At 36.9% G+C, this 23,465-nt stretch overlaps 1 protein-coding gene across 1 annotated transcript in view; it reads left to right on the top strand.

Moving 5' to 3' along the window:
- The first annotated feature begins 5,130 nt into the window (after positions 1–5,130).
- LOC101516619 (amine sulfotransferase-like) overlaps positions 5,131–23,465 on the top strand; it is a 44,058-nt gene continuing 25,723 nt past the window's right edge. The window contains exons 1-2 of the mRNA XM_058669197.1: positions 5,131–5,269; positions 12,267–12,475. Coding sequence (XP_058525180.1) covers positions 5,131–5,269; positions 12,267–12,475 — 348 coding nt within the window. The remainder of the gene's footprint in view (positions 5,270–12,266; positions 12,476–23,465) is intronic.

Below are 23,465 nucleotides of genomic sequence, written 5' to 3'. Positions count from 1 at the left end.
TTGTAAGCCATTTTTCTTTAGGGGTTTGCATTTGTTTCCCTTTAAAAGATGTCCCAATTACTTTCTGCTTTCTGTGGTGAGAAAACAAAATGTATTATTTCATGTGTTGTAACAGTTTTAGGTTGCATGGTAAACAAACTCGTTGTACCTCCATGATCGCCATCTGTTCCAAGATATTATCAAGTCTTTACTTAAGAAAAACATTACATATTAGGGCAAGCTCCAGGACAAGGTTTGGCACATAACAGGATGTTTGGGAACAATGTGGTCTCAATTGTATATTGTATGATTTTAGCTAAAGATGTTTTTACCATAACATGGTTGAGCAGTTTGAGGTGTTATACCAGTTGCAGGAATCATTTCACATTAGCAGAAGAACAACAACAACGCCCTCAGGAGAATTTGATGAAACATCAGAGAGGTGACCTAGTGTCCATAGGATGGGATGAGGTAGCAAGGAGGTGACCAGAGACATTCTGCCAGGCCTTGCCACGCAGGCAGAAACTCCTGGGAGCCTTGCTACCCAAGGAGCAGTGCTCATCACACCCTTACTCCATCTGTCCTAACTACATGGCTTCCTGCATGTGTATATATATGAAATGATGACTCTTTGTTCAAAATTTGTGAATGTATTTCTTAAGAATAATTCAGCAATATAGAGTAAATGCAGAAATACAGAATGGACATGCACTGGTGGCAGACTAAATTATTCACTGCAATTGTCAGGGCCGAGCTCATGGAGACTGTGATTCTAACACTTGGTTGAACTGAGAAAATCATTGAAATGACTACCTACAGGAACAATGTCACAGTTTGGTGTTTTCCACTTTTTGTTGTATGTAATTTCAAAAATGTTTCATAATGGTACTAAAACACAATTAAAATCGTTAGTATGTGATCCAAATGTATAAAAGGAATGACCGTGCAAAACTGTTTGACAACTTAGTATTAATCAAAGTTGTAGGACCAAAATATATCATAGAAATTTGTTTTCTTTAATTAAGCTAAAAGGGGAAGCATGAGAGTTTTACTTAAGAATTGTAAGTAATGAACAATCAAATTACTAATTTTATTCTGGAGCACATGTGTTTTCAATGAAATGGGAAGGAGTTGTCAAAATCAGAAAATGAATATAGATATGTCACTAGTACGTAATCTGTAAAGTCTTGGTGGAAGGGTAAAGCTTGTGCTTATGAAATAAGCTGATAATGTGTCTCTATAAAATTAAAAGAGAAAATAAAAAAGGAAGGAGTATTGGGCACTTGAATGGTAGGGAGAGTAGAATGGAAAGCACCATTATGCTCTTCAATCAGGGTGTATTTGACACACATGAAACTTTCTCATCTTAAATAAATAAAAACATCCAAGAAAAAATGTTATTTGATAAAATATTGATTTAAAATGTAAGGTAGATCAATAGATTTTATTAAAACAGTACAAAATGACTATTGATACAGTCTCAACTCATGCTTTGCAATCAACAATTAAGAAGTTACTAGTGACTGAGAATTTGCATATTGTCAAAGAGTATCCCACTTACATAATAAGCCAATTATCTTGAATCATGAAAAAGTGAATTCAGGAACAGATATGAGAACTTAATTGTTTCCCTTGCAAAAATGAAAAAACTTTTTTTCATTGAGTTTTCATATTGGAAAAAGTACGTATTTGCATAAACACATATTATTTATGTTAACACGGAATGAGTTTTTTGTTTCTTAAATAACAGCAGATTTTTTTCATTAAAAAAAAATTTAAAATCCAATACATCTGCCAAAACCTTAAAGCTGTTAGCCCCATGAAGATAAGTTTTGCAATCTAAATATGTGGCTGAGCTAATCATTGTAATAAGTAAAATACTCCAGCTGGTTTTCATACTGCATATTACATTATCCTCACAAATATGGACATTTTTACAATATTTTCTCAAGTTACAAATATCGTGAGAAGCAAGAGAGATATTCTCAAAAAATACAAGTCTGTGTTAACCTCACATTAAAATCGAATGATTCCTCAGTGGAAATTTGTACTTTTTAAAGGTTAAGAAACTTCTGGGGATATGTTCTTCATAGTGGAATCCAAAAATCAATATCAATCTGAAAATCATTACCAAAGACTTGAGCAACAAATGAGTAAAGGCCAGTTTACATTCCAGTGGTTACATGAGGACAAGGACAGACAAATATCCATTATTTAAGTAAATTAAAAGAAGCTTTAGTCTGTTATGCAGGTTTAATTTTAAGTTATACATATTGCTTGCTTTCTATGTTGTTGTGAAAATTGTTTCCCAAAGTTTTTGTGCAGCTGAAGATAAAATACTGATTACTTTGAAGAGCTTGCACTGAAAAGTACTGTAATAGGGAATTACAGTGTGCAGTTGGTCAAGGATTTTGTGGAAGGATGAAAAAATTTACTGAAAAACGGTAACAAATAGGATTTTGAATTACCTTTCAAAGTGTTGAAGCTTTCCTTTTAACTGGAAGTTGTAAATATTCATAATGATTTTTTCATCTTTAGTCTCTCATAGAAAATAAAGCATGTGCAAGGATATTTAAAAGCTTCAGAACAAACTTAACATTTAAAATTACTGTTTGCTTTTGGCTGGTTTTGATTTTAAAACACGCAGAAATATGTTGTGAAGAAGAATCATGCAAAGTGTAGTTGTTGCTTCATCTGACACAGGCATAAAGGAAATTGATCATTCTGAATACTTCTATAGTTTAGACTCTCTTTGCTAAAGACAGATAAGTGAAAATGGACAATATAGACACATAGTAATTGGAACCAGTTCTTTGAAATGTGGATGTACTCTAACTTCTTCCTAGGGAGTCCATTAATGAATGAGTGAGTGAAATATGTAATTGACCTCAGTAGATGTACCTTAAAAGTTTGGGCTTGGTATGTATCATATAGAAGATTATGTATGTGTTTTCCCTTTTGTAGGTAACTGCCATGATAGTCAAGATATAGTAAAACTAACATGCAATTAAATTAGGTGAGACAGCTTTATCAAAGGGAGGGGAGTTGCATCATCAATAATTGCAATCTTTAAAAAGTACTTTATTGAAAGAGGATCACTTAAAAAGAACAGTGGAAAAAGACTGTCCCAACTTCCAAGGAGATCACAGGGAATTTGAATGTGCTCTTCGAACCAGAACTCTGAGGTCTCTAATTTCCTATTGGATTTCCCACACAGGATTAAAGCAGCCCAGAACCCTCATCATAGAATCTGGTAACACGAGGAACCCCGGGTGGTCCTTAAAAAATAAAAGAATTGTAAATTTCCTTCTGGACTCAGGAGAGGAGCTTTCTCTGGTCCTTACTTAGTTCCAGCTTTGTCTCCCCATTCTCTCTCTTGCATTGACCATCAGGGTCACTCAGGAGCCCCCAAAATTAGCTCTGATAGACACAGAAAGACTGATATAGAAAGTTGTGAACAGACAGGAAGAAGTCAGCTGGCCTGTAACTGTTCAGCCTGAACCTAACTGGTCAGGCTCCTGATTTGGCTTTTCTAGACCTCACCAAGTATGATGCAGAGTTCAGTTAGTCCTCACTTGCTTAGTTGTTGGAGATTTCTCTGCTTACCTGCCTACGACTGTTCTACTCTTCAATTGTTTATTTATGGCTTGTTAGAGCTACAAGATAGTTTTGATTGCCTAGAATGCACTAAGTTTTGTAAAATCTTGCTTGAATGTTACACACTGCTAAGTTTAAATTTAAAAAGTAAAGATATATAGGTAAATGGATGCTTCCAGTGGTATAACCGATTTTTCACACACAAATCACAAATCAGATGGCTTTAAAAAATTTAAAAAAGTGGAATAGTTCAAGTGAATAACTGAGTGAAACACTAACATCATGAGTTCTACCTACAGGACTTTACTTGCCATACAAATGTGCAGGGAAGTAATTCCTCTGGAATACAATACATTTGTATGTTCATACTTTCCATCATGTGGCATTTGTAATTTATGTCAAATCATAGCTTTCCTTAGGATCTCTACAAGTTGAAGTCCATGACATTTCTTCAAAGACATGATGTGATTATCCTAACGTCAACAGAATCTTACTTAGTTTAGCAAACTGACCTGCATGTTGATTTGTTTAAGATTTATTGGAAAGTCAGATATGCAGAGAGGAGGAGGGACAGAGGGAAAGATCTTCCGTCCAATGATTCACTCCCCAAGTGAGCGCAAAAGCCTTGGCTGTGCCAAATTTGAAGCAAGAACTTCTTCCAGGTCTCCCACAGAGGTGCAGAGTTCCAAGGCTTTGGGCTGTCTTTGACTGCTTTCCCAGTCCACAAGCAGGGAGTTAGATGGGAAGTGGAGCTGCCGGGATTAGAATCGGCGCCCATCTGGGATCATAGCACATTCAAGGTGAGGACTTTAGCCACTAGGCCATGCCGCTGGTTCCTGCATGTTAATTTTTGAAAAACTCATTCATTTGCCAAAACAAACATTTCAGAGGATATTTACAGTGAGTAACATGTTTATTCCCATCATTCCTAAAATTTTATCCAGAGGAATTGTCTTCATCAGGATATCAACAACTGTGAGTAGGAAATAAAAGACATAGTGCCTCTTTCAAAACTCTTCTTTTTCCAATTTTCTGTTTTCCCTCTTCTCTTTGTCACAATAATGATATAGTAAGTGAGAGACTCAGTCACTGTTTACATTACATTCATTAAAATTCTTAGTTCTGTATCAATTTGAAAAGTAACTAATAAAAGCATAAATTCTAAGCAGTGCTATGTTAGAATTACAAAATCTGATGAAATAGTTAATATCAAATCTTCCCAGGTCTGCTCAAACATGCTGTTCAACCATGATTAATGTATTGAACTTCTCTTCACCTCAGTCTCCTCATCTGAAACATTAGAATCCTGATAACTTTCCTTGAAATATCATAGAGAAAGCTGTATATAAACTCATAGTCTCTTAGTTTGCTCATTTCTAAAATATTGATAAAAGCCATAAAGCAACATTGAATTATTATGAAATTAAAACTGCTGCATATATGCAATGTGGAAAATGAACTGGTAGACCTGGCATTTAAATTGTGCTTGGCATTTGTTGAACAGTCCCAAAGTGTTAGTCATTCTGTTTCTGTTTTTACTGCCAGGTGAAAATTATGAACAACACAGAAAAATATTTATTCAACTTTAAAGGTTATAATGTCATCAGCATTGCTGATATGAACAGACTAGAAAATGCAGAAAACTTTGAAATCAGAGATGATGATGTTTTCATAATCACATATCCCAGATCAGGTAAGTTTAATGAGTAGCTCCTCTGATAACAGTCTTCACTTTGATTTAGTAGAACCCTTAGACAAATGCACCTATTTCCAAAAAGCAGCAGCAAACCAACCCACATTAAAATGACAATTTAGGATAGGAAAAAAGCATGATTTATATATTTTCATTACTTATGGAATATATGAAGAAATCAAAATTTGAACCAAGTGTTATGCTAGGTAAAAATTTACCTGTTCATATGGTCTGAAAAATTACACATATTTTTGCCAAAACATGCATATAATATACAATTATGTATGTATTTCAATAAAACTGCATGTATGTTCATATATATGAACACTGCATGCACATTATATGTATATGAAGATCGGTCACAAGGAGGTGACAATAAACAGTATTTTGTCATTATAATGTTACAAATCTGTATCATACAGTGCAGTTTATAAAATGTGAAGTGAAATGTAGGGAAAAATTAGAACCAGTAAAAAAAAGTTTGAAATTGCAGAACTTAATAACAGATTGAAAACAAACCATAGACTTATCTATTGCTGTTAAAATAAAATCAGGAAAACTTGAAAATTTTAAGAAAAAGGCATTGAAAGCCCTTACTATAAAATGAGTAGGATTTTGATAGAGAAAATTTCTTAAAGAGGATGCTAAGGTCATTTAAGAATGATATTTCTTGAACCACAGATATAGTTGTTGACTATATGCTCAATAATAGGGTCAAAGTATTTTTTTACTTTTAAATGATATGTAACAGGTAATCTTATGTATTTAATAAGAATAAGAAGCAAATTTTGTAGGTACTACTTTAGTAGTTATCCTTAGTGGTAAAATTAATTTACATGTTTATATTTTTTGCAAATTCTTACCTTACTGAATTGTCCTTTTCTTGTACGAATGTACCTGATTCATACTCAATAAAAGTGCACTACAAGACGAAGTAAATATGCTTTGAAAATCCAACCAGATGTATTTTTAATTTTAATTGCTCTTTACTTCACTGTCATTAAGAGACAGCTTTAAGGTAAAACAATCACCATTGAAATTTTATGCTTTGAAAAACTCAGTTACAAATTTTGCTGTTAGAACACAGGTTTATTACTACTACTTATACTATTGCGATAATACTGAACAGATACATGGAGTAAAGGCTGAGAGAAAAGTAGATCAAAACGTAGAGAAAGAGCAATGCAAACCACTGATTCACTTCTCAAATGCTCTGAACGTCAGCATTGGGCCAGACCACAGTCAGAACTGAGTTAGGAATATGATCCAAGTTTCCTATGTGAACAGGAGCACTCAATTAATTCCTCCTTATTATACCACTCAATAAAGAAAGTGGGCATAATGGTAGGCAGATTAGCAGTTGAGCCATAAACGCCATCTTGAAAAATTATGTTTACACTTTTCAACAATCAGTAAGAGGGGGCAGATATTTAACCTAGTAGTTAACATTCTTGTTCCCTAAAATGGGATATTGGCATTGAATAACCAATTCCTACTTTAGTTTCTGACTCTGGCTCTCTGCTAAGAGAGGAGAGAAACAATTGTAAGTCAGTAAGTTGTTTCCTGCATTATGGAGTTTAACAAGTAGATAAGATGTCTATCTATCTATCTATCTATCTCAATCTGTCTGATTTGCTGAACATCAATCATACTCCGCATCTGTGCAATAAATAAAATTTAAGAAAAGCAATAACAAACTAAATCTGATAGAACTACCGGTATTCAGTATATGAGAAGAACCATATACCATACAGAAAGAAACACATTTTTGTAAAACTTTCCTTTATACCTTTGTCAAACCAGTGGTTAACATGTGATCCTACTGTAGTTTCAATGATGTGTGATTCCTTTTATTAACTTTATTGCATATAAGTGAAATCATTTTTCTATTCAATTATTGTTTATACTATTTATCTCTATTCCCATTCAAATATTTTTTTCTTGCTTTTTGCTTGTTAAAGCCATGAATACATAGCAGCTGGTTCTGTGTATAAACTAAAATTGAAATATCAATGACGTAGTCATACGATGTGATTAAGAACTTGCATTTTTTTTAACATATTGGTTACTCAATACTATGTCAATTAATTCCATAATGTTTTAAATTGTCGTTGATGTTATGCTGTGGCTTTAAATTGATCGGGATGATATTCTGCCAGCTCTGCCTTCAGACCAGAGATGGTCAACCCAAGAAATCATTGAATTTACCTGGACAATAAGATGCTGGACTCTATGCTTGGTATATTCTTGCAATGAAAGAATCTTGACTGAATTTGAAATGCAATACAGCAACAAGGTTGAGGAATTCACCATGGGGGGTGGATACGGGGAGGGGTTGGGGGAATCCCAGAGCTTATGAGACTGTGTCACATAATGCAACGTAATTATTAAAATATATATTCTTAAAAATTAAATAATGAGACAAAAAAATAAAGCCATGAATACAGTGAAGTATAGAGTATGTTGTCTCAAAAATTAAAAAAAAATCAGGCAAGGAAATCAATAGAGGATGGTAGAGGATGAGGTTGGAAGCAAGAAGGGGACTTTCATATTAGAAAAGCATCCAATCTGGTAAATGTCAATTAAAACTTAAAATAACAAAAAATATATGGAGTTTAAAGGAGAAACTCCATATAAATGTAAGCAAATAAGCACTGTCATTACAATAACATTTTTTACCTTTCAGTGCTATAAGGAGACATAGGATGAAACTTATAAAATAACTGTCCTCAAGAGGGGAATGCCAGCTGTTATGAATGCTCTATACCCTGGCTGTTGCCTGTGGCTTTTTTCGCAGCAATTTCAACAGCTCCCTCTGCTGTTTCAGAGGCCCTTCTTTGCCTGAAGCATTGTAAGAACCCCTGTCTCTGTAGGGGGGTGTAGTTTACACTTGGGGTTTGACAACCCTGACTGTATTTCTTGCTTCAGTGCTTTACACATATATCTGATGATTCTTTAGCAAGCAATGGTGGATTGTGTATGTAAAATATATGAATCCCAACCAACTACTGAGGATGATGAACAGAAAAGCTGCATAGAGGATTGTGTTGTGATTGTAAAGAAATCAGTGAAGCTTAAAATGCAGTTTTCCCACTGTCAATGTATCTCAGGGAAAAAGTAGTGGTTTCCTGCATAATTGAATGGTAGTTCTTTGATGAATATTCAGAATTGTCTAATACAATGACAGAGACAAATGACTTTTTATGTTTTGAGAAAAATAAGGCAAATTATAGACACTCACACAAGCGTTCAAGTATGTTCTCAGCCTATTTTGTCTTTTAAAGCTCTAACTGTTTGCCACATGAAGTCTTCAATAAATAGAAAGCTAAATTTAAAATCTAGGTAGCAGTTATGGTATAGAATGATGTCAACTTAGGCTTCAGATCAGATAGTTCCATCGTTAAGAAAAACAAAAAAACAAAAAGCCAAGGGTGTGACCCAATAGTAGTTCAAGTGCCTAATCCTCAACTTACAGGTGCCGTATCCCATAAGTGCAACTATTTGTGACTCCACTTTGCATGCAGCTCTCTGCTTGTGGCATCACAAAGCAATAGAGGCTGGTCCTAAACCATGAAACTCTGCACCCATGTGGGAGACCAGGAAAAATCTTCCTGCTGGCTTTGGATCAGCTTGGCCTCCGTGGTTACAACCACTTTGGGAGTGAACCATCTGATGGAAGATCTGTCTCTATGTGCTGGAGTTTAGCTCCACCTGAGTTCAGAACTCAAGAAGGGTGCGTGGATGAGGCACAAAGAGGAACAAAACGGACCACTACAATTCCAGGATCATAATGGACAATGCGAGAAAGCTGTCATCTGTTTTTGGATTGAAACAGTAAAATTCTGGCTCAGACTTTTAATGTCATGGTCAAGTGGGTGTTTCCAGGGATAATTCTGCCATCTGTTTCACCTTAAAGCAGGATGTTATGCATCCTGACCCTGCGGTCAGAAAATTCTCAATAGGTGGTGCATATCAATCAGTAGCATATTCCTACTACAATCCTCATTCTACAATATGATTTTGAATCAGTTAAAGGAGGAAATGCATCACAGAAGGAGAGAGCTAAAGATCAAGGATGGTCAATGGGGGCAGCAAAGAAAGCATGGATTATAAAAGGCCCTTTTACTGAGACGTAGCAACAGCAACAACTTCCAAGCTCACATTGATAGTAAAGAGAACTCTGCAGAGGCAGATAATGCCTAAATAGATTATAGAAAGCTCAGCGGGATTGTCCACTGTCCATGGAAAGGGAGGTGGAAATGCATTCAGATGGTTGTAGAGATATCTGCCAGGCCCTGCCATGCAGTGGGAAATTCCTTGTGGCCCTGCCTGTAATGGAACAATACTCTTCACATCTTCATGTCTTCCACACTCACTGCACTGACCCCAGCACTCTGTTTCTCCTTCTCTTTGTAAATCTGCCTTTCCAATAGAAATCAATAAACCTCTGAAAACAATTAACTAACTGCATTTTTGTTTTATCAGGAAAAAAATGTGTTACACTTTTGTGACTTCATTTTGCTTCAATAAAGCAATACTCATTCACTTTTTGAAACACAAATAAATTGCCACTGGCACCTAGAAATATGTCTTCTAATTTACACTTGGCTTTTTTCCAAAGAAAATATGTAGTAGTACAACATGAATTGTAGTCAGTCTGAGTTGTTACCACACTGCCAGAGACCAGCTCCGGCTGACTCAAGAGCTTGCAAAGGATGCGTGGATCAGCGAGAAGAGATAAAATGTGGACCACTATGACATGGCGCTCATAATGGATAACTCAGAAAAGTTGCCTTCTTTATTTATACACAAATCATCACAAGCTTTTGCACAATATCTAATTGTTTCATTTTTACTTCATGGTTAAGAGAATATGAAAAAATCCTAAAGAAAACATTTTCAACAAACCATTACTCATTGAAACCTGCAGTCACCTGGCTGAAGCCAGGAACTCCACGGTTGGCAGTACATGCGGTTACATAGTGATATGTTGTTTACTTATATTCAATATGAATTTTTACTAAACACAAACTAATGAATATTACTCAAAATATTAAGAATACAGAATTAAAAGATCATAAATGAAAGGATTTTATAAAAGCATATAACATCGAGTCTTTGCTAAATCTTATAATCAAATCATGCATTAAATAGGATCACCTTCACCTAGTGCTGATTCAATTGTTTTTTGTTCTTTTGTTAAAGGACAGTGAAAGGGATCAAGACAACTCAGTCAATCTACAAACAGAGGGCCTTTGCAAGAAACTTCCTTTTATCTACATAAACCGTTTTCTTTCCCTAAATATAAGTGCCAATATAAGGTAGAAATTTTAAGCTATTTTTGGGGGGGTTCACATTTGTTTCCCTTTAGAAGATGCCGCATATACTTTTGCTTTCTGTGGTGAGAAACTAAAATGCGTCATATCATGTGTTGCAACAGTTTGAGACGCATGGTAAACAAACTCTCTGTACCTCCTTGATTGCCATTTGTTCCAAGATATTATCAAACCATTTCTAAGGAAAACATTACTTGTACGAAGGCAAGCTTCAGGACAAAAGTGGGCACATAACAGGATGTTTGGAGACATTATGGGCTCAACTGTACTATTGTATACTTTTAGCTGTGTGTCATAGCCTTTTGTCACTAAAGATGTTTTTATCATAGCATGATTGATCAATTTGAGGTGTCATACCAGTTACAGGGATCACTTCACATTAGCAGAAAAACAGCAACAGCACTTTCAGGAGAATTCTATGAAACATCAGAGAGGTGATTGAGTGTCCTTATAATGGGATGAGGCAGCAATGAGGTGACCAGAGACATTCTGCTGGGCCTTGTCACGCAGACAGAAACTCTGGTAGCCTTGCTAGCCTAGGAGCAGCACTCATCACACACCCATGCCATCTGACCCAACTGCATGGTTCCCCACACCACACCAAGGCCCCAATAATGAAAATCAATTTTTGTAGAAATAGGTTGGTTTTTATGGAGATAAGTTTCCTGAGGATACAAATTTAGAAGTTTCTTTATGATGTATGTGCACAGGTTCCAATTCGGTGAAAAGTTATATATCCAAGCTATGAATAGCTAGGGACAGGATTCATGAAAGTGTTTGACTTCATATGATTACTAAACTTCAAAAGGAAGCAGGGCACTCAGTAAAGTCAGGAACACATTGACAATACTCCTAAAATTCCTGGGCCAAAATTGAATGTATAATAAATGCTCATGATGAGCTGTGTGCATAATAGAGGACCTTTACTAACACTGCAGACTGTGACCTTTGGCATATCAATTCTTTCAAAATGTTGACAGTACTTTAATTGAAAGTGCCACTGAATTTTTCTTTCAACAGTGATGGATTTGAGCTAAAGTGCACCTTGCCAACAATAAATTAATCAGAGTAAATTATTTATTTATATAAAAAAGATCACATATCTGTGACTCTATTGGATCACAGATCACTGTTATTAGAAATTGAGAATTTTCTAAGCTCTTCCATAACCAAAGACATCTAGTCAAAGAGTCAATACAAACACTGAAATTGGGCATAAAACTCCTTCATATGATATAGATTTTAAAACTGAACAAATTTTGGTTTTAAGACATCTGTGACAAATGATTTTAACTTGTTGATTCTAATAAAAGAGAAAGTACTAGAAAGGAGTGTATGGATGGAGAACCAGAAATACCCGATCTCTAGTATTAACAAATCCAACTCAAAGCGGGAGAAACGTAAGAAGCTGCTTAAATGACCAGCACCACTTCTAGCATGAAATCATAACAACCCTAGTCTTGATTTTGTTGACTTTGATGTGAAATACAAAAGAAAACCTATTTAATTTAAAACACAAGGAAAATCAAAAGACAAAATAAGTGAGTTCATTCATGCATTTGGAATGTTTAAGATAAAAATAGCACTAAATCATCATAAGGTAAATGAAAATACATTTTCATTATTTAAAATATGAAAAATGTGATTCTCAATTGTGACAGGTACAATGTGGATGCAGCAGATTCTAAGCTTGATTTACTTTGAGGGACATCGGAACAGAACTGAAAACATGGAAACTGTTAGAAGAGTCCCCTTCTTTGAGTACAGTTATCTTGGAATGGACATTGGAAACAGACCGTCCCCTCGTCTCTTTGCTTCCCATCTTCCATATTATTTAACACCTAAAGGTCTGAAGAACAAAAAAGCTAAAGTAAGTCATAAAAATAACTCATGCCATTTTTTCACTGGAAAAATCAGTACATTTGCTCTATTGTAACTCTTAGTCAGACCTTAATGTATGCCTAACCAAAAGGTAATATCTTTTTCATAGACATGTAGATGATTACAATGTACATATGTTCTGATTAATATTTCTGGAGATGTTTTTACATTTTATCGTGTTAAATGTTTCATAAAATTAATTATTGATATTAACTTGTCCAAGTATTCAAACTATTACCAAATTATCTTCTTAGTTTTATGAGTTTTGTTAACCAACACTGCCTCAGAGAATGTGTAAGAATGTTTCTTTCCTCATGTGCACAACAGTGTGGGACATATCAATATTTACTAATGTTTAAGATAAAATAATCTCAGTTTTAAGTAATTTGACAGTTCGATACTAAAATAAGATTAGCCATCTATACATTTCTGTAAACTTTTACATAGTTTTCCATTCTTTGCTCAGTTTTTAGCGTGTCTTTTACTTAATGTGTCTTTTAAGCCTTTGTGTGGATAAGAAAATTTTTCTTATCCCAAAAAATTAAGAGAAACATAATCCTAAAAAATAAAGTAATGCTACTGTGTGACGTATGAGTCAGTGAAGAATTGACAATGCCAGGATACTCTTAAATAGCAGAATGATGGACTTATGACTGCTTTTGGGGGACTATGCTATTGTAATATACTACAGAAAATCAGGGGGTAAGAGGGGGGAGAATGTGGAGAGAGGGTAAGGGAAATCCCAGTACTATGGAATTGTATCATAAATTTTTTTAAGTGATGTATGTATGTATCAAAATTGCTGAAAACATAGTCATGTCAGCTTTGTTTAAACTTTGTCAAACCAATATTAAGAACGTTATACTACCATTATCTGAGTGATCTGTGCTTATCTTAAATTTTACTGTATACATGTGAAATGATCATTTTCATATTTAATTATTGTTTATAGCCCTTGCTATATACCCATTTATATAAAGATTTTCTGCTTTTTACTTGTTGAACCATTTACTTAGTGGGATATTATGCCCTTGATTTTAATGTTAAATAAAAAAAGGTACATCAAGGTATTTTTATATAGAATGCCACATATTGAGCCATCATCGTTTGACTTTTGAGGCACTAGCAGTAAGCCGGATCAGAAAAAACTCTAATAATCTAATTACGTTCCCTCACCTCTTTTCCTTTTTTTTTTTTTTTAGGAATTTAATTTTTTTTTTATTTTTATTACAAAGTCAGATACACTGAGAGGAGGAGAGACAGAGAGGAAATGGAGCTGCCAGGATTAGAACCAGCAGCCATATGGAATCAAGGCGAGGACCTTAGCCACTAGGCCACACCGCCAAGCCCTCCCTCACCTCTTTCTCACTCTCTCTTCCTTCCTTCTTCTTCCTCCCCCTCTTTCTTTTAAATTTCTATTCTTTCTTTTGTCTCATTTTGAGATAACATACCTTTAATTACATTAAAATGAAGGATAAAATTCTCTACAAAATGAAGTGCCCAATAAACAAAAAGAAGAATAACTGTGTATTGGTGGGAATATATTCAAGGGCTACAAACAAAGATTAAATGTGAAGATCACCATTTCTCACACACACAGTAAAATCTAAAATAATTACAGATCATCTAAACTATGGTAGCATGACCTTCTTAACCATTGGTTTGGCAAAGATACAATGAGAAACAGTGTTGACAAAACTATGGTTGCAGCATTATTGATACAAATAAGAATTTTTGTTTTGTTTCTTGGTCTTTTAAAATTATTTTCTTATTTGGCTTCAGATACACATATAATGGACAAAATGTGGAATTTGTCTTTCTGTGTCTGATTTATTTCACCCATTTTAATGTCCATATTTTTTCAGCAAATTGTAGAATTTCATTCTTTTTAGAATTAGCATCTCATTATGTGTGAGTATATGTATAGCACATTTTATTCATTCATTCATCTTAAATTAGACAACTTCATTAATTATATATTTTAGTTACTATGAACAGTGCCTGCTATAAACATGGTAGGGCAACTATCTCTTGGATACATCATGTTCATCACTTCTGAGTATACAAACAGAAATGAGATTGCTAGATCCTATGGCAAGACTATTTATTGATGGTTTGTGTTTCTTTTTAAATTTTATTTATTTTTAGTGGAAGATGAGACAATGAGCGGGGTGTTCCATAACTTGCTTCACTTCCCAAATGGCTGCAATGGCCAGAGATGAGGTGACCCATACCTGTGAGCTTGGGGTTTATTTCCTTGTTTTCAGATGGGTGCAGGGGACTGAGGCCTTTGGCCATCCTCCATTTCCATAAACCAACAGCAACATCATAACCGAGAGGTACACCAGTGTCTATATAGGATGTCAGTGCTACCAAAGAGGATCAACTTGAAATGTCACTCTCCCAGCTCCAGATCCAGTTTATGCACTAATTTATATTCCCACCAACAAGATAGAAGTGTTCCCCTTCTGTTACTGTCTTTTTATGGATAATAAGCAGTTTGACAGTGGTGAGAGGAAATCTCAATGTGGTTTTCCAGCCACCCCAGGTCCTGGATGTGGGGCACACTCTGAGATACATGGTTAAGTGGTTTTGATAGTTCACAAGTTATGAATCACTGCCAGTCTCACCACTCCAAGCACGATGAGGTCCTTGAAGAATGCACTGATTGACATAGTCCATCACAGAGTCTCCATTTGCCCAGTATTTCGCTGCCAACATATAGCTGAGGTGGTTGATCGACTTGTTCTTTCTTCTGTCTTTTCTGAGTTAGGGTTCTGAGTCCAGCATTTTGATTGGAGATATCCCAAAAGAAACTCTGAGGTATTCCCAGACCAGATTCTTGTATGTTCTAACAAGCACAGGGCCTGGCACAGTCCATCACCATGATCATCCGGTGGCTGCAATTGCTGGGTTGGTTCTGTTTTCTGCCGCAAGTTCCATTGGAACCAATGGGTGTTGCAGTCCAGCCTGGTTCTGCTCAGCACGTATTTGGCTCCCACATCAACCAGTGGGAGCTGCAGCCTAGTCAGAGAGACCCACAATAACCCCCACCAGGCCAGCCCCCTACCCTGATTTGCCAGTATGTGTAGCAGTAGTCCAGTCCAGTCTGTCCCACATCCCATTTGGCTCTCGTACATGTCAATGGGTATTAAAACTTAGTTCCATCTAACCAGCTCAACTATACAGCCCTCACGGATGTTGTTGAGTGCCTCTCTGTCTAGCCACCCTAGCCCCTGTCCTAGTTTACATGCCTTCCCGTGGGAGTAGTAACCCAAGAGGGAGGAGCCCACTATTTCCCTCCCAGGTCTCTCTCAATCCCGGTTTATGCACTCTCCAGGTGGCTCTGTGATTTGACTTGACAGAATTAGCCCCCAGTGCCAGCTTCTGCCAGCTGATGCTGTGGCTAAGCCCAAACAACCCTCACCCCCTCCAATGTATACTTGCACCAGTAGGAATAATCTGCCCAGCTTGGCTTTTCCCTGATCTAGTCCACATGAGGCCCACAGGTGTTGTAGCCCTGCTTAGTCTGGTCTGTCCTCATCCCAGCTCACACTCTCCATTGGGAGTAGTTGTCTGGCAAGGGGACCAGCCCTTAATCCCCCTGCTGGCTCTGCCTCCTCTCTTCCTCGTTCTCACGTGTATACTGGTTGGGTGCTGTGGTCACATCCAGTACAGGCAACCTCACCCTGGCATTCCGTATTATGCACTGGTTTTTGTCGTGACCAAACTTGGCTCGACCCACACTCTGTTCTGGTGTCCAGATTTGCCAGTGGATGACATGAACTGATTCAGCCTGGTCTGCCCCAGACCCATGCCAAATGTATGCCAGTGGGAAGCTGTCCATGGCCTATTCTGTGCTGTTTCCTATCATGCTTCTTGCGCTTACCTGCAGGGACTGTGTCCTGCCAGAGGAGTTGCCCAGGCTCCTCCATCAGAACCTCTCCCAATGCCAGATTTTGCTCTTACCAGGGGGTCCATGAGCCAGCCCAACTCAGTCCACCTCCTGTCCTAGCAGGAATAGTGGCTTTTCTTGGCTGGCTTTCAACCCATTCTGGTTCTTGTTGTTGGATGTTTCAGCCCAGCCATGGCTCGTCCATACCCACATATAGCTCACATATAGGTCAGTAAGGGTTGAGACCTAGCCTAGTCCGTCCCACATCTACCCTGGTTCTCCAGGACACTAGAGGTGTTAGGATCTGGCCTGGCCTGGTGCATCCAGTCCCAGTCTACACTAGTGCCAAGGGAGACTACGACTGTTTTCTAGTTAGAAAGCAGCCCCCATTCCTGCCCACGCACCCTTTGGTGGGAACCTCAACTCAGTTAGGATGTCCCCTTAGCTCCCCAACCAGGCCTGTTCCCAGCCATAGATCACACACATACCAGTGGTTGTTCTGACTCAGCTTGGCTCAGTTCCACACTTGTCCTGGCTTCTGCCTTAGACATTGTGGTTTAGCATCCTTGACTCATGCAGACCAGTAGGTGCAACAGCCTAGCTCGGCATGACCTGTGCTCTATCCTGGAGTCTAGTTTCGCTTGTGGGCTAAGGTTTGCTCAGTCCTGCCCAGTACATCCTGTTCCATTACCAATTTACACATTAGCCAACTGTTGGAGCTACTTTGCCCAACTTGTCCAACCCGCAGGTCTGGACCACATGTTCACCAGCGGGAGCTATGACTCACCAGGGGAGTTTCCCAAGTTCCTCCACTTGATCCAGTTCCCGACCTAGTTCTCATCCATGCCAATGGGTTTTAGGCCAGTGCCCAGCTCAGTTTGGCCTTCCATTTTGCCTTGTATGAGCTGGTGAATATTGCAGCCTGGCCCACCCCACACCCTATTCAGGATGCACATTCGAGTGCTACTGCCTTGACCAGTCCAGACTGTTGCGGGTTCCTTTGCCTGTGATTGATGGCAGGCTCCTTGGTCACACCTAGCTTAGTCTATCACCACTCAAACTCTTGACCTAAAAAGTGGGGCTAGAATTTCCACAGGGTGTGGCCCACACATCCCCCACAGAATCTACCCCCAGATATGGTTCTCGAGTACTAGTTAATGTCATGGCCCTGCCTAATGTGACCCGTCTGCTGATGCATCATCATGTCAGGTAAAAGGATATCCTGCTGGGTAAGCCGTGACCCTTAGCTTTTGCATGAACTGGTGTTCGGTGCTCAGCATTGTTCAGTGATTACAAGTTCTTCAAAGGAAGAGTTACTGTCATTGGCAATCTTTAGGATTGACTCAGATCCCAGAAGCACAGTGGGAGCTACCTAAGCAGCAATTCAAAGAACCAAAACACCAGAGCTGCCTGGCCGTTTGGCCAGCAGGCAGAACCTGGCACCAAATGGTGCACTGGCTGCCCGGGGACAGCTCATCATGTGCATATGGAGGTTGGCGTGTGGGAACCAGGCATGAGATGCCCCATCCTGAGGCCCACCAGCAGCCAGGAAGCTGTTGCATTTTTAAAATATCTGATCAAATAATATTCACTGAAGAAAGTTTCTGTACTCTATTGTCTAATCTAAAATCAATCTTTTCTCAAAACTCTGTTGTATTTATGGGTATAGATTAATGTCTCTGGCTTTTTTTTTTCTGTTCTGTTTAAATATTTGCCAATTATATGCAACTTTTTAAATAACTGCATTGTGCTATGAGATAAGATAGTGCAATGCTTCCTATTTGTTTGACTTGCTTTGGTTTTGTAGGATTGCTTTGATACTCCATCACATCTATGAATCCATCTAAAATTTAATTCTTATTCTATCTGTAAGGAATGTCATTAAAATTATGATAGAGAATGGATTGAATGTATAGATAGCTTGATGTATACCATTTTTGAAAACTGATTCTTACCATCCATAGTCAAGGGATGATTTAACATTTCTCTGTCTTTGATGATTTCTTCATCAGAATGCTATGATATCATTGAAGTGATTTTCAAGATTATTTTCATAGATATATTGCTAAAGATTTGATGTTTTGTTTGTATTAAGTATGTGATGTCTTTTTTTTTTGATAATCTTTACATGGCTGATTAAGGCACAAAGGGTGAAGGGCTATAAGAAAGTGGGTAAGACCATTGTTTCCACATTAATATTATTATTGTATTTCTGTGTTTGGGGTAACAGAAGAGATAAAGGGAAAAGTCCCAACCAACCTCCCACCCATCTAAGGTCCCTTGCATCGGGCATGCTCTGAGGGTCATGGTCATGCAGTTTTTTTTTTTTTAATAAAGCAAACATTTATTAAACTATAATAAAAACTTTCGATCAAATTACAAAACCTGAGGAAGAAAAACAAATGGCACATGCTTAACTGTAGTTGACATTCAAATAAAATTTACATTCCCAAAATATTATACAGTAATTAGAAAATACCAGCCAAAGTAATATTAGGATACTTTTACGTGCGATCTCAACAAATTTAAACAGAAGCAAATTTTAACAAAGGTAAATTTTACAGTGAAACATAGCAGTAGATTAAGGATCTTAACATGTTTATTTTACTGCTATTTGACACTATGATACAAAAATAAGAGGATTTACTTGACATTTTTAATAAATATCTCATGGGCTGTTGAGTGCCTTACTGGTGAAAAGATTTAACTGGCTAATCTCATCAATCCATTTTGTACATTTAGCAAGCATCATCTCTGCCCTACATAACTCTTAATGCAATTCACAGCACACAAATAGTTATTAAATTAAATACATAATCAACTTGGACTTCTCAACAACAAGGAAATTAGTAAACCATCAAATGGACTGCTTACCGTGCACTTTCCTCATAACTAAATAACACACAAAAAAATCAAAATAATATTTGTCATCACTCTAAACTATTGCCAGCAACTGACGGAAACTGCCAATTTGCCATATTCATGTTCACAACATGCTAAATATACTGTGCTGTTACTTCATCCATGAAATGCCAACATGCCTAGAACAGAGAATTTTCACCATCTCTTGCCGTGGGACCTGACTTGCAGCAATCTATATTTAGATCAGAACTGCATGGGCAGTTGATGAACTCTACCTTTCCATGTTGGCTTTCTTATATGAGAGAGAATATATGGTATTTATTCTTTTGTGATTGACTCATTTTGCTGAGCATAATAGTTTCTAGTTGGGACCACCTGGTTTTGAATAGAATAATATCGTTCTTCTTGACAGCTGAATAATATTCCATTGAATAGATGTACCACAGTTTTTTTAACCATTCTTCCTTAGACGCACATCTGGCTTGTTTCCATGACATTGCTATTGTGGATTGTGCTGCTGTGAATATAGGATTACAGATCCCCTTCTGGTATGCAGATTTCACTTCTGTTGGGTATATTCCTAAGAGCGGGATTGCTGGGTCATATGGCAGGTTTATTTGCAATTTTCCAAGCACTCTCCATATGGATTTCCACAATGATTGTACTAGCCTACACTCCCACCAGCAGTGAAGGAGGGTACCTTTTTCCCCACATCCACGCCAGCATGTGTTGTTTCTCGAATTCTGAATGTAGGCCAGTCTCACAGGAGTTAAGTGGTACCTCAAGGTGGTTTTCATTTGTATCTCTCTGATGGCTAGAGAGCCTGAGCATCTTTTCATATATTTATTAGCTATTTGTATCTGTTCTTTTGAGAAACGTCTGTTCATTTCCTTTGCCCATTTTGCTACAGGGTTTATTTTTTCACTATCCTTGGGTTTCTGAAGCTCTTTGTAGATCCTAGATATTAGTCCCCTGTCACTTGTGTAGAATGCAAAAATTTTTTCCCATTCTGTAGGTTGTTTCTTCACTTTTTAAATTGTTTCTTTTGCTGTAAAGAAACTTTTTAGTTTGATATAGTCCCATTTGTTCATTTTGGATTTGATTGCCATTGCTTTAGGCGTCTTTTCTAAAAAGTCTTTCCCTGTTCCTATATCTTGGAGTGTGCTTCCTATGTTTTCCTTTAGTAGTTTAATGGTTTCTGGGTGTAAATTTAAGTCCTTGAGCCAATTAGAGCTGATTTTTGTATAGTGCGACAGGTACGGGTCCTGCTTCTTTATTCTGCAAGCTGCTATCCAGTTGTCCCAACAGTTTTTATTGACTAGACCAGGTTTTTTACCTGCATTGTTTTCTGTTTTCTTGTCAAAGATTAGTTGACTATTCATGTGTGGATCCCCTTCTGGTATTTCTATTCTGTTCCACTGATCTTCTTCTCTGTTTCTGTACCAGTACCAGACTGTTTTGATAACCACTGCTCTATAGTATGTCTTGAGGTCTGGAATTGTGATTCCTCTGGTTTGATTTCTATTTTTCAAGACAGCTTTAGCTATTCGTGGTCTTTTGTGGTTCCAGATGAACTTCTGTATCATCTTTTCTATTTCTGAGAAGAATATTGCTGGGATTTTGATTGGGATTGCGTTGAATCTATATATTGCTTTCGGTAATATAGTCATTTTGATGATGTTGGTCCTGCCAATCCAAGAACATGGTAAGGTTCTCCATTTTTCAAGATCTTCTTCTATTTCTTTTTTAAATGATTTATAGTTTTCATCGTAGAGGTCTTTCACATCTTTAGTTAACTTAATTCCTAGGTATTTAAGATTCTTTTCCTCTATTTTAAAGGGAACTATACTTACAATTTCTTCCTCAGTGGCGGAATTATTTGTATACACAAATGCCATTGATTTGTGTTCATTAATTTTGTATCCTGCTACTTTGCCAAAGTCTCTTATGAGTTCCAATAGTCTTTTGACTGAGTCTTTTGGTTCTCCTATGTAGAGAATCATGTCATCTGCAAATAGCGATAATTTTAATTCCTCATTTCCAATTTATATTCCTTTAATTGCTTTTTCTTGTCTAATAGCTCTGGGAAGAACTTCCAAAACTATATTGAAGAGTAGCGGTGAGAGTGGACATCCCTGTCTAGTTCCAGATTTTAACGGGAAGGCTTCTAGTCTTTCCCCATTTAGTATGATATTGGCATTGGGTTTATCATAAATTGCTTTGATTATGTTGTAGAATGTTCCTTCTATGCCTATCTTATTTAGGTTTTTTAACATGAAGTGGTGTTGGATTTTATCAAATGCCTTCTCTGCATCTATTGAGAGGATCATATGGTTTTTATGAGTCAACTTGTTGATGTGATGTATCACATTTATTGTTTTGCGAATGTTGAACCATCCTTGCATACCTGGGATGAATCCCACCTGGTCCGGGTGAATAATCTGCCTAATGTATTGTTGGATCCTGTTGGCTAATATTTTATTGAAGATCTTTGCATCTATGTTCATCAAGGATATCGGTCTGTAGTTCTCTTTTTCTGTTGTTTCTCTCTCTGGCTTTGGTATTAAAGTGATATTAGCTTCATAGAACGAGTTTGGAAGAATTGCCTCTTTTTCTATTGTTTGAAAAAGCTTGTGTAAGATTGGGGTTAGTTCTTCCTTAAACGTTTGGTAGAATTCAGCAGTGAAGCCATCTGGTCCCGGGCTTTTCTTGGTTGGGAGGGCTTTAATTGTTGATTCAATCTCAGTGCATGTTATTGGGCTATTTAGATTGTTAATTGCTTCTTGATTCAATTTTGGTGGATTGTATAAGTTCAAAAATCTGTCCATTTCCTCTAGGTTTTCTAATTTGTTCGCATATAGTTGCTTATAGTAGTTCCTGATGATTCTTTGTATTTCTAAGGTATCTGTTGTTACATCTCCATTCTCATTTCTGATACTATTAATGTGTATTTTCTCTCTCCTTTTTTTAATTAGTCGAGTTAGTGGGGAGTCTATTTTGTTGATTTTCTCAAAGAACCAACTCTTTGGTTGATTAATCTTGTGTATAGTCCTCTTGGTCTCTATTTGGTTTATTTCCTCCCTTATTTTGATGATTTCTTTTTTCCTACTAGTCTTAGGGTTGCTTTGTTGTTGTTTTTCTAGTTCCTTCAACTGTAAGATTAGCTGATTTACTTGGTGCTTTTCTTGTTTCTTGAGATAAGCATTAATTGAAATGAACTTTCCTCTCAGCACCGCCTTGATTGTATCCCAGAAGTTCTGATAAGTTGTGTTGATGCCTTCATTTGTTTCAAGCAATTTTTTAATTTCCCCTTTGATTTCCTCTCTAACCCATTGCTCATTAAGTAATATATTGTTCAGCCTCCATATGTTTGTAGGTCTTCCTTGGTGTTTCGAATTCTTGGTCTCAAGCTTCACTCCTTGGTGGTCTGAGAACGTGCATGATATGATTTCCACTTTTTAAAATTTGCTAAGGCTTGATTTATGGCCTATGATATGATCAATTCTGGAGAAAGTTCCATGTGCTGATGAAGAAAACGTGTATTCTCTGTCAGTAGGATGAAAGGTTCGATAGATGTGAACTAAGTCCATTTGCTCTAGAGTTTGAATGAGTTCTATTGTTTCTTTGCTGAGTTTCTGGTTTTTTTGATCTGTCCATTTGTGTTAATGGGGTATTAAGGTCCCCCACTATGATCGTATTGGAGTCTATTTCTCCCTTTAATCCCATTAATGTTTGTTTCACGTAGCTAGGTGCTTTGGCATTTGGAGCATAAACATTTATTATGCTGATCTCTTCTTGCTGGATGCATCCTTTGATCATTATATGGTATCCTTCTTTATCTCTTTTGATGCTTTTCACATCAAAGTCTATGTCATCTGATATAAGAATGGCTACTCCTGCTTGTTTTACCTTACCATTTGCTTGAAATATCTTTTTCCATCCTTTTACTTTCAATTTTTTCTGATCTTTATTGGTGAGATGTGTCTCCTGTAAGCAGCAGATAGATGGATTTTGTTTTTTGATCCAATCCTCCAATTTATGGCATTTAATTGATGAGTTTAAGCCATTTACATTCAGCATTATTATAGGTAAAGGACAATTTGGTCCTGTCATTTTGGCGATGTGTTGTTCTAAATTAGGTCTTGTGTTAGCATTTTAGTTGGATGTTCTCCACATTTGCCTTTGTTTCTGATGGTTACTATTTCTTTTTTCTTTCATAGGA

This window comes from Ochotona princeps, chromosome 1 (assembly GCF_030435755.1).
Source record: "Ochotona princeps isolate mOchPri1 chromosome 1, mOchPri1.hap1, whole genome shotgun sequence".
Taxonomy (NCBI): domain Eukaryota; kingdom Metazoa; phylum Chordata; class Mammalia; order Lagomorpha; family Ochotonidae; genus Ochotona; species Ochotona princeps.
This window is presented reverse-complemented; position numbering and strand designations above follow the sequence as displayed.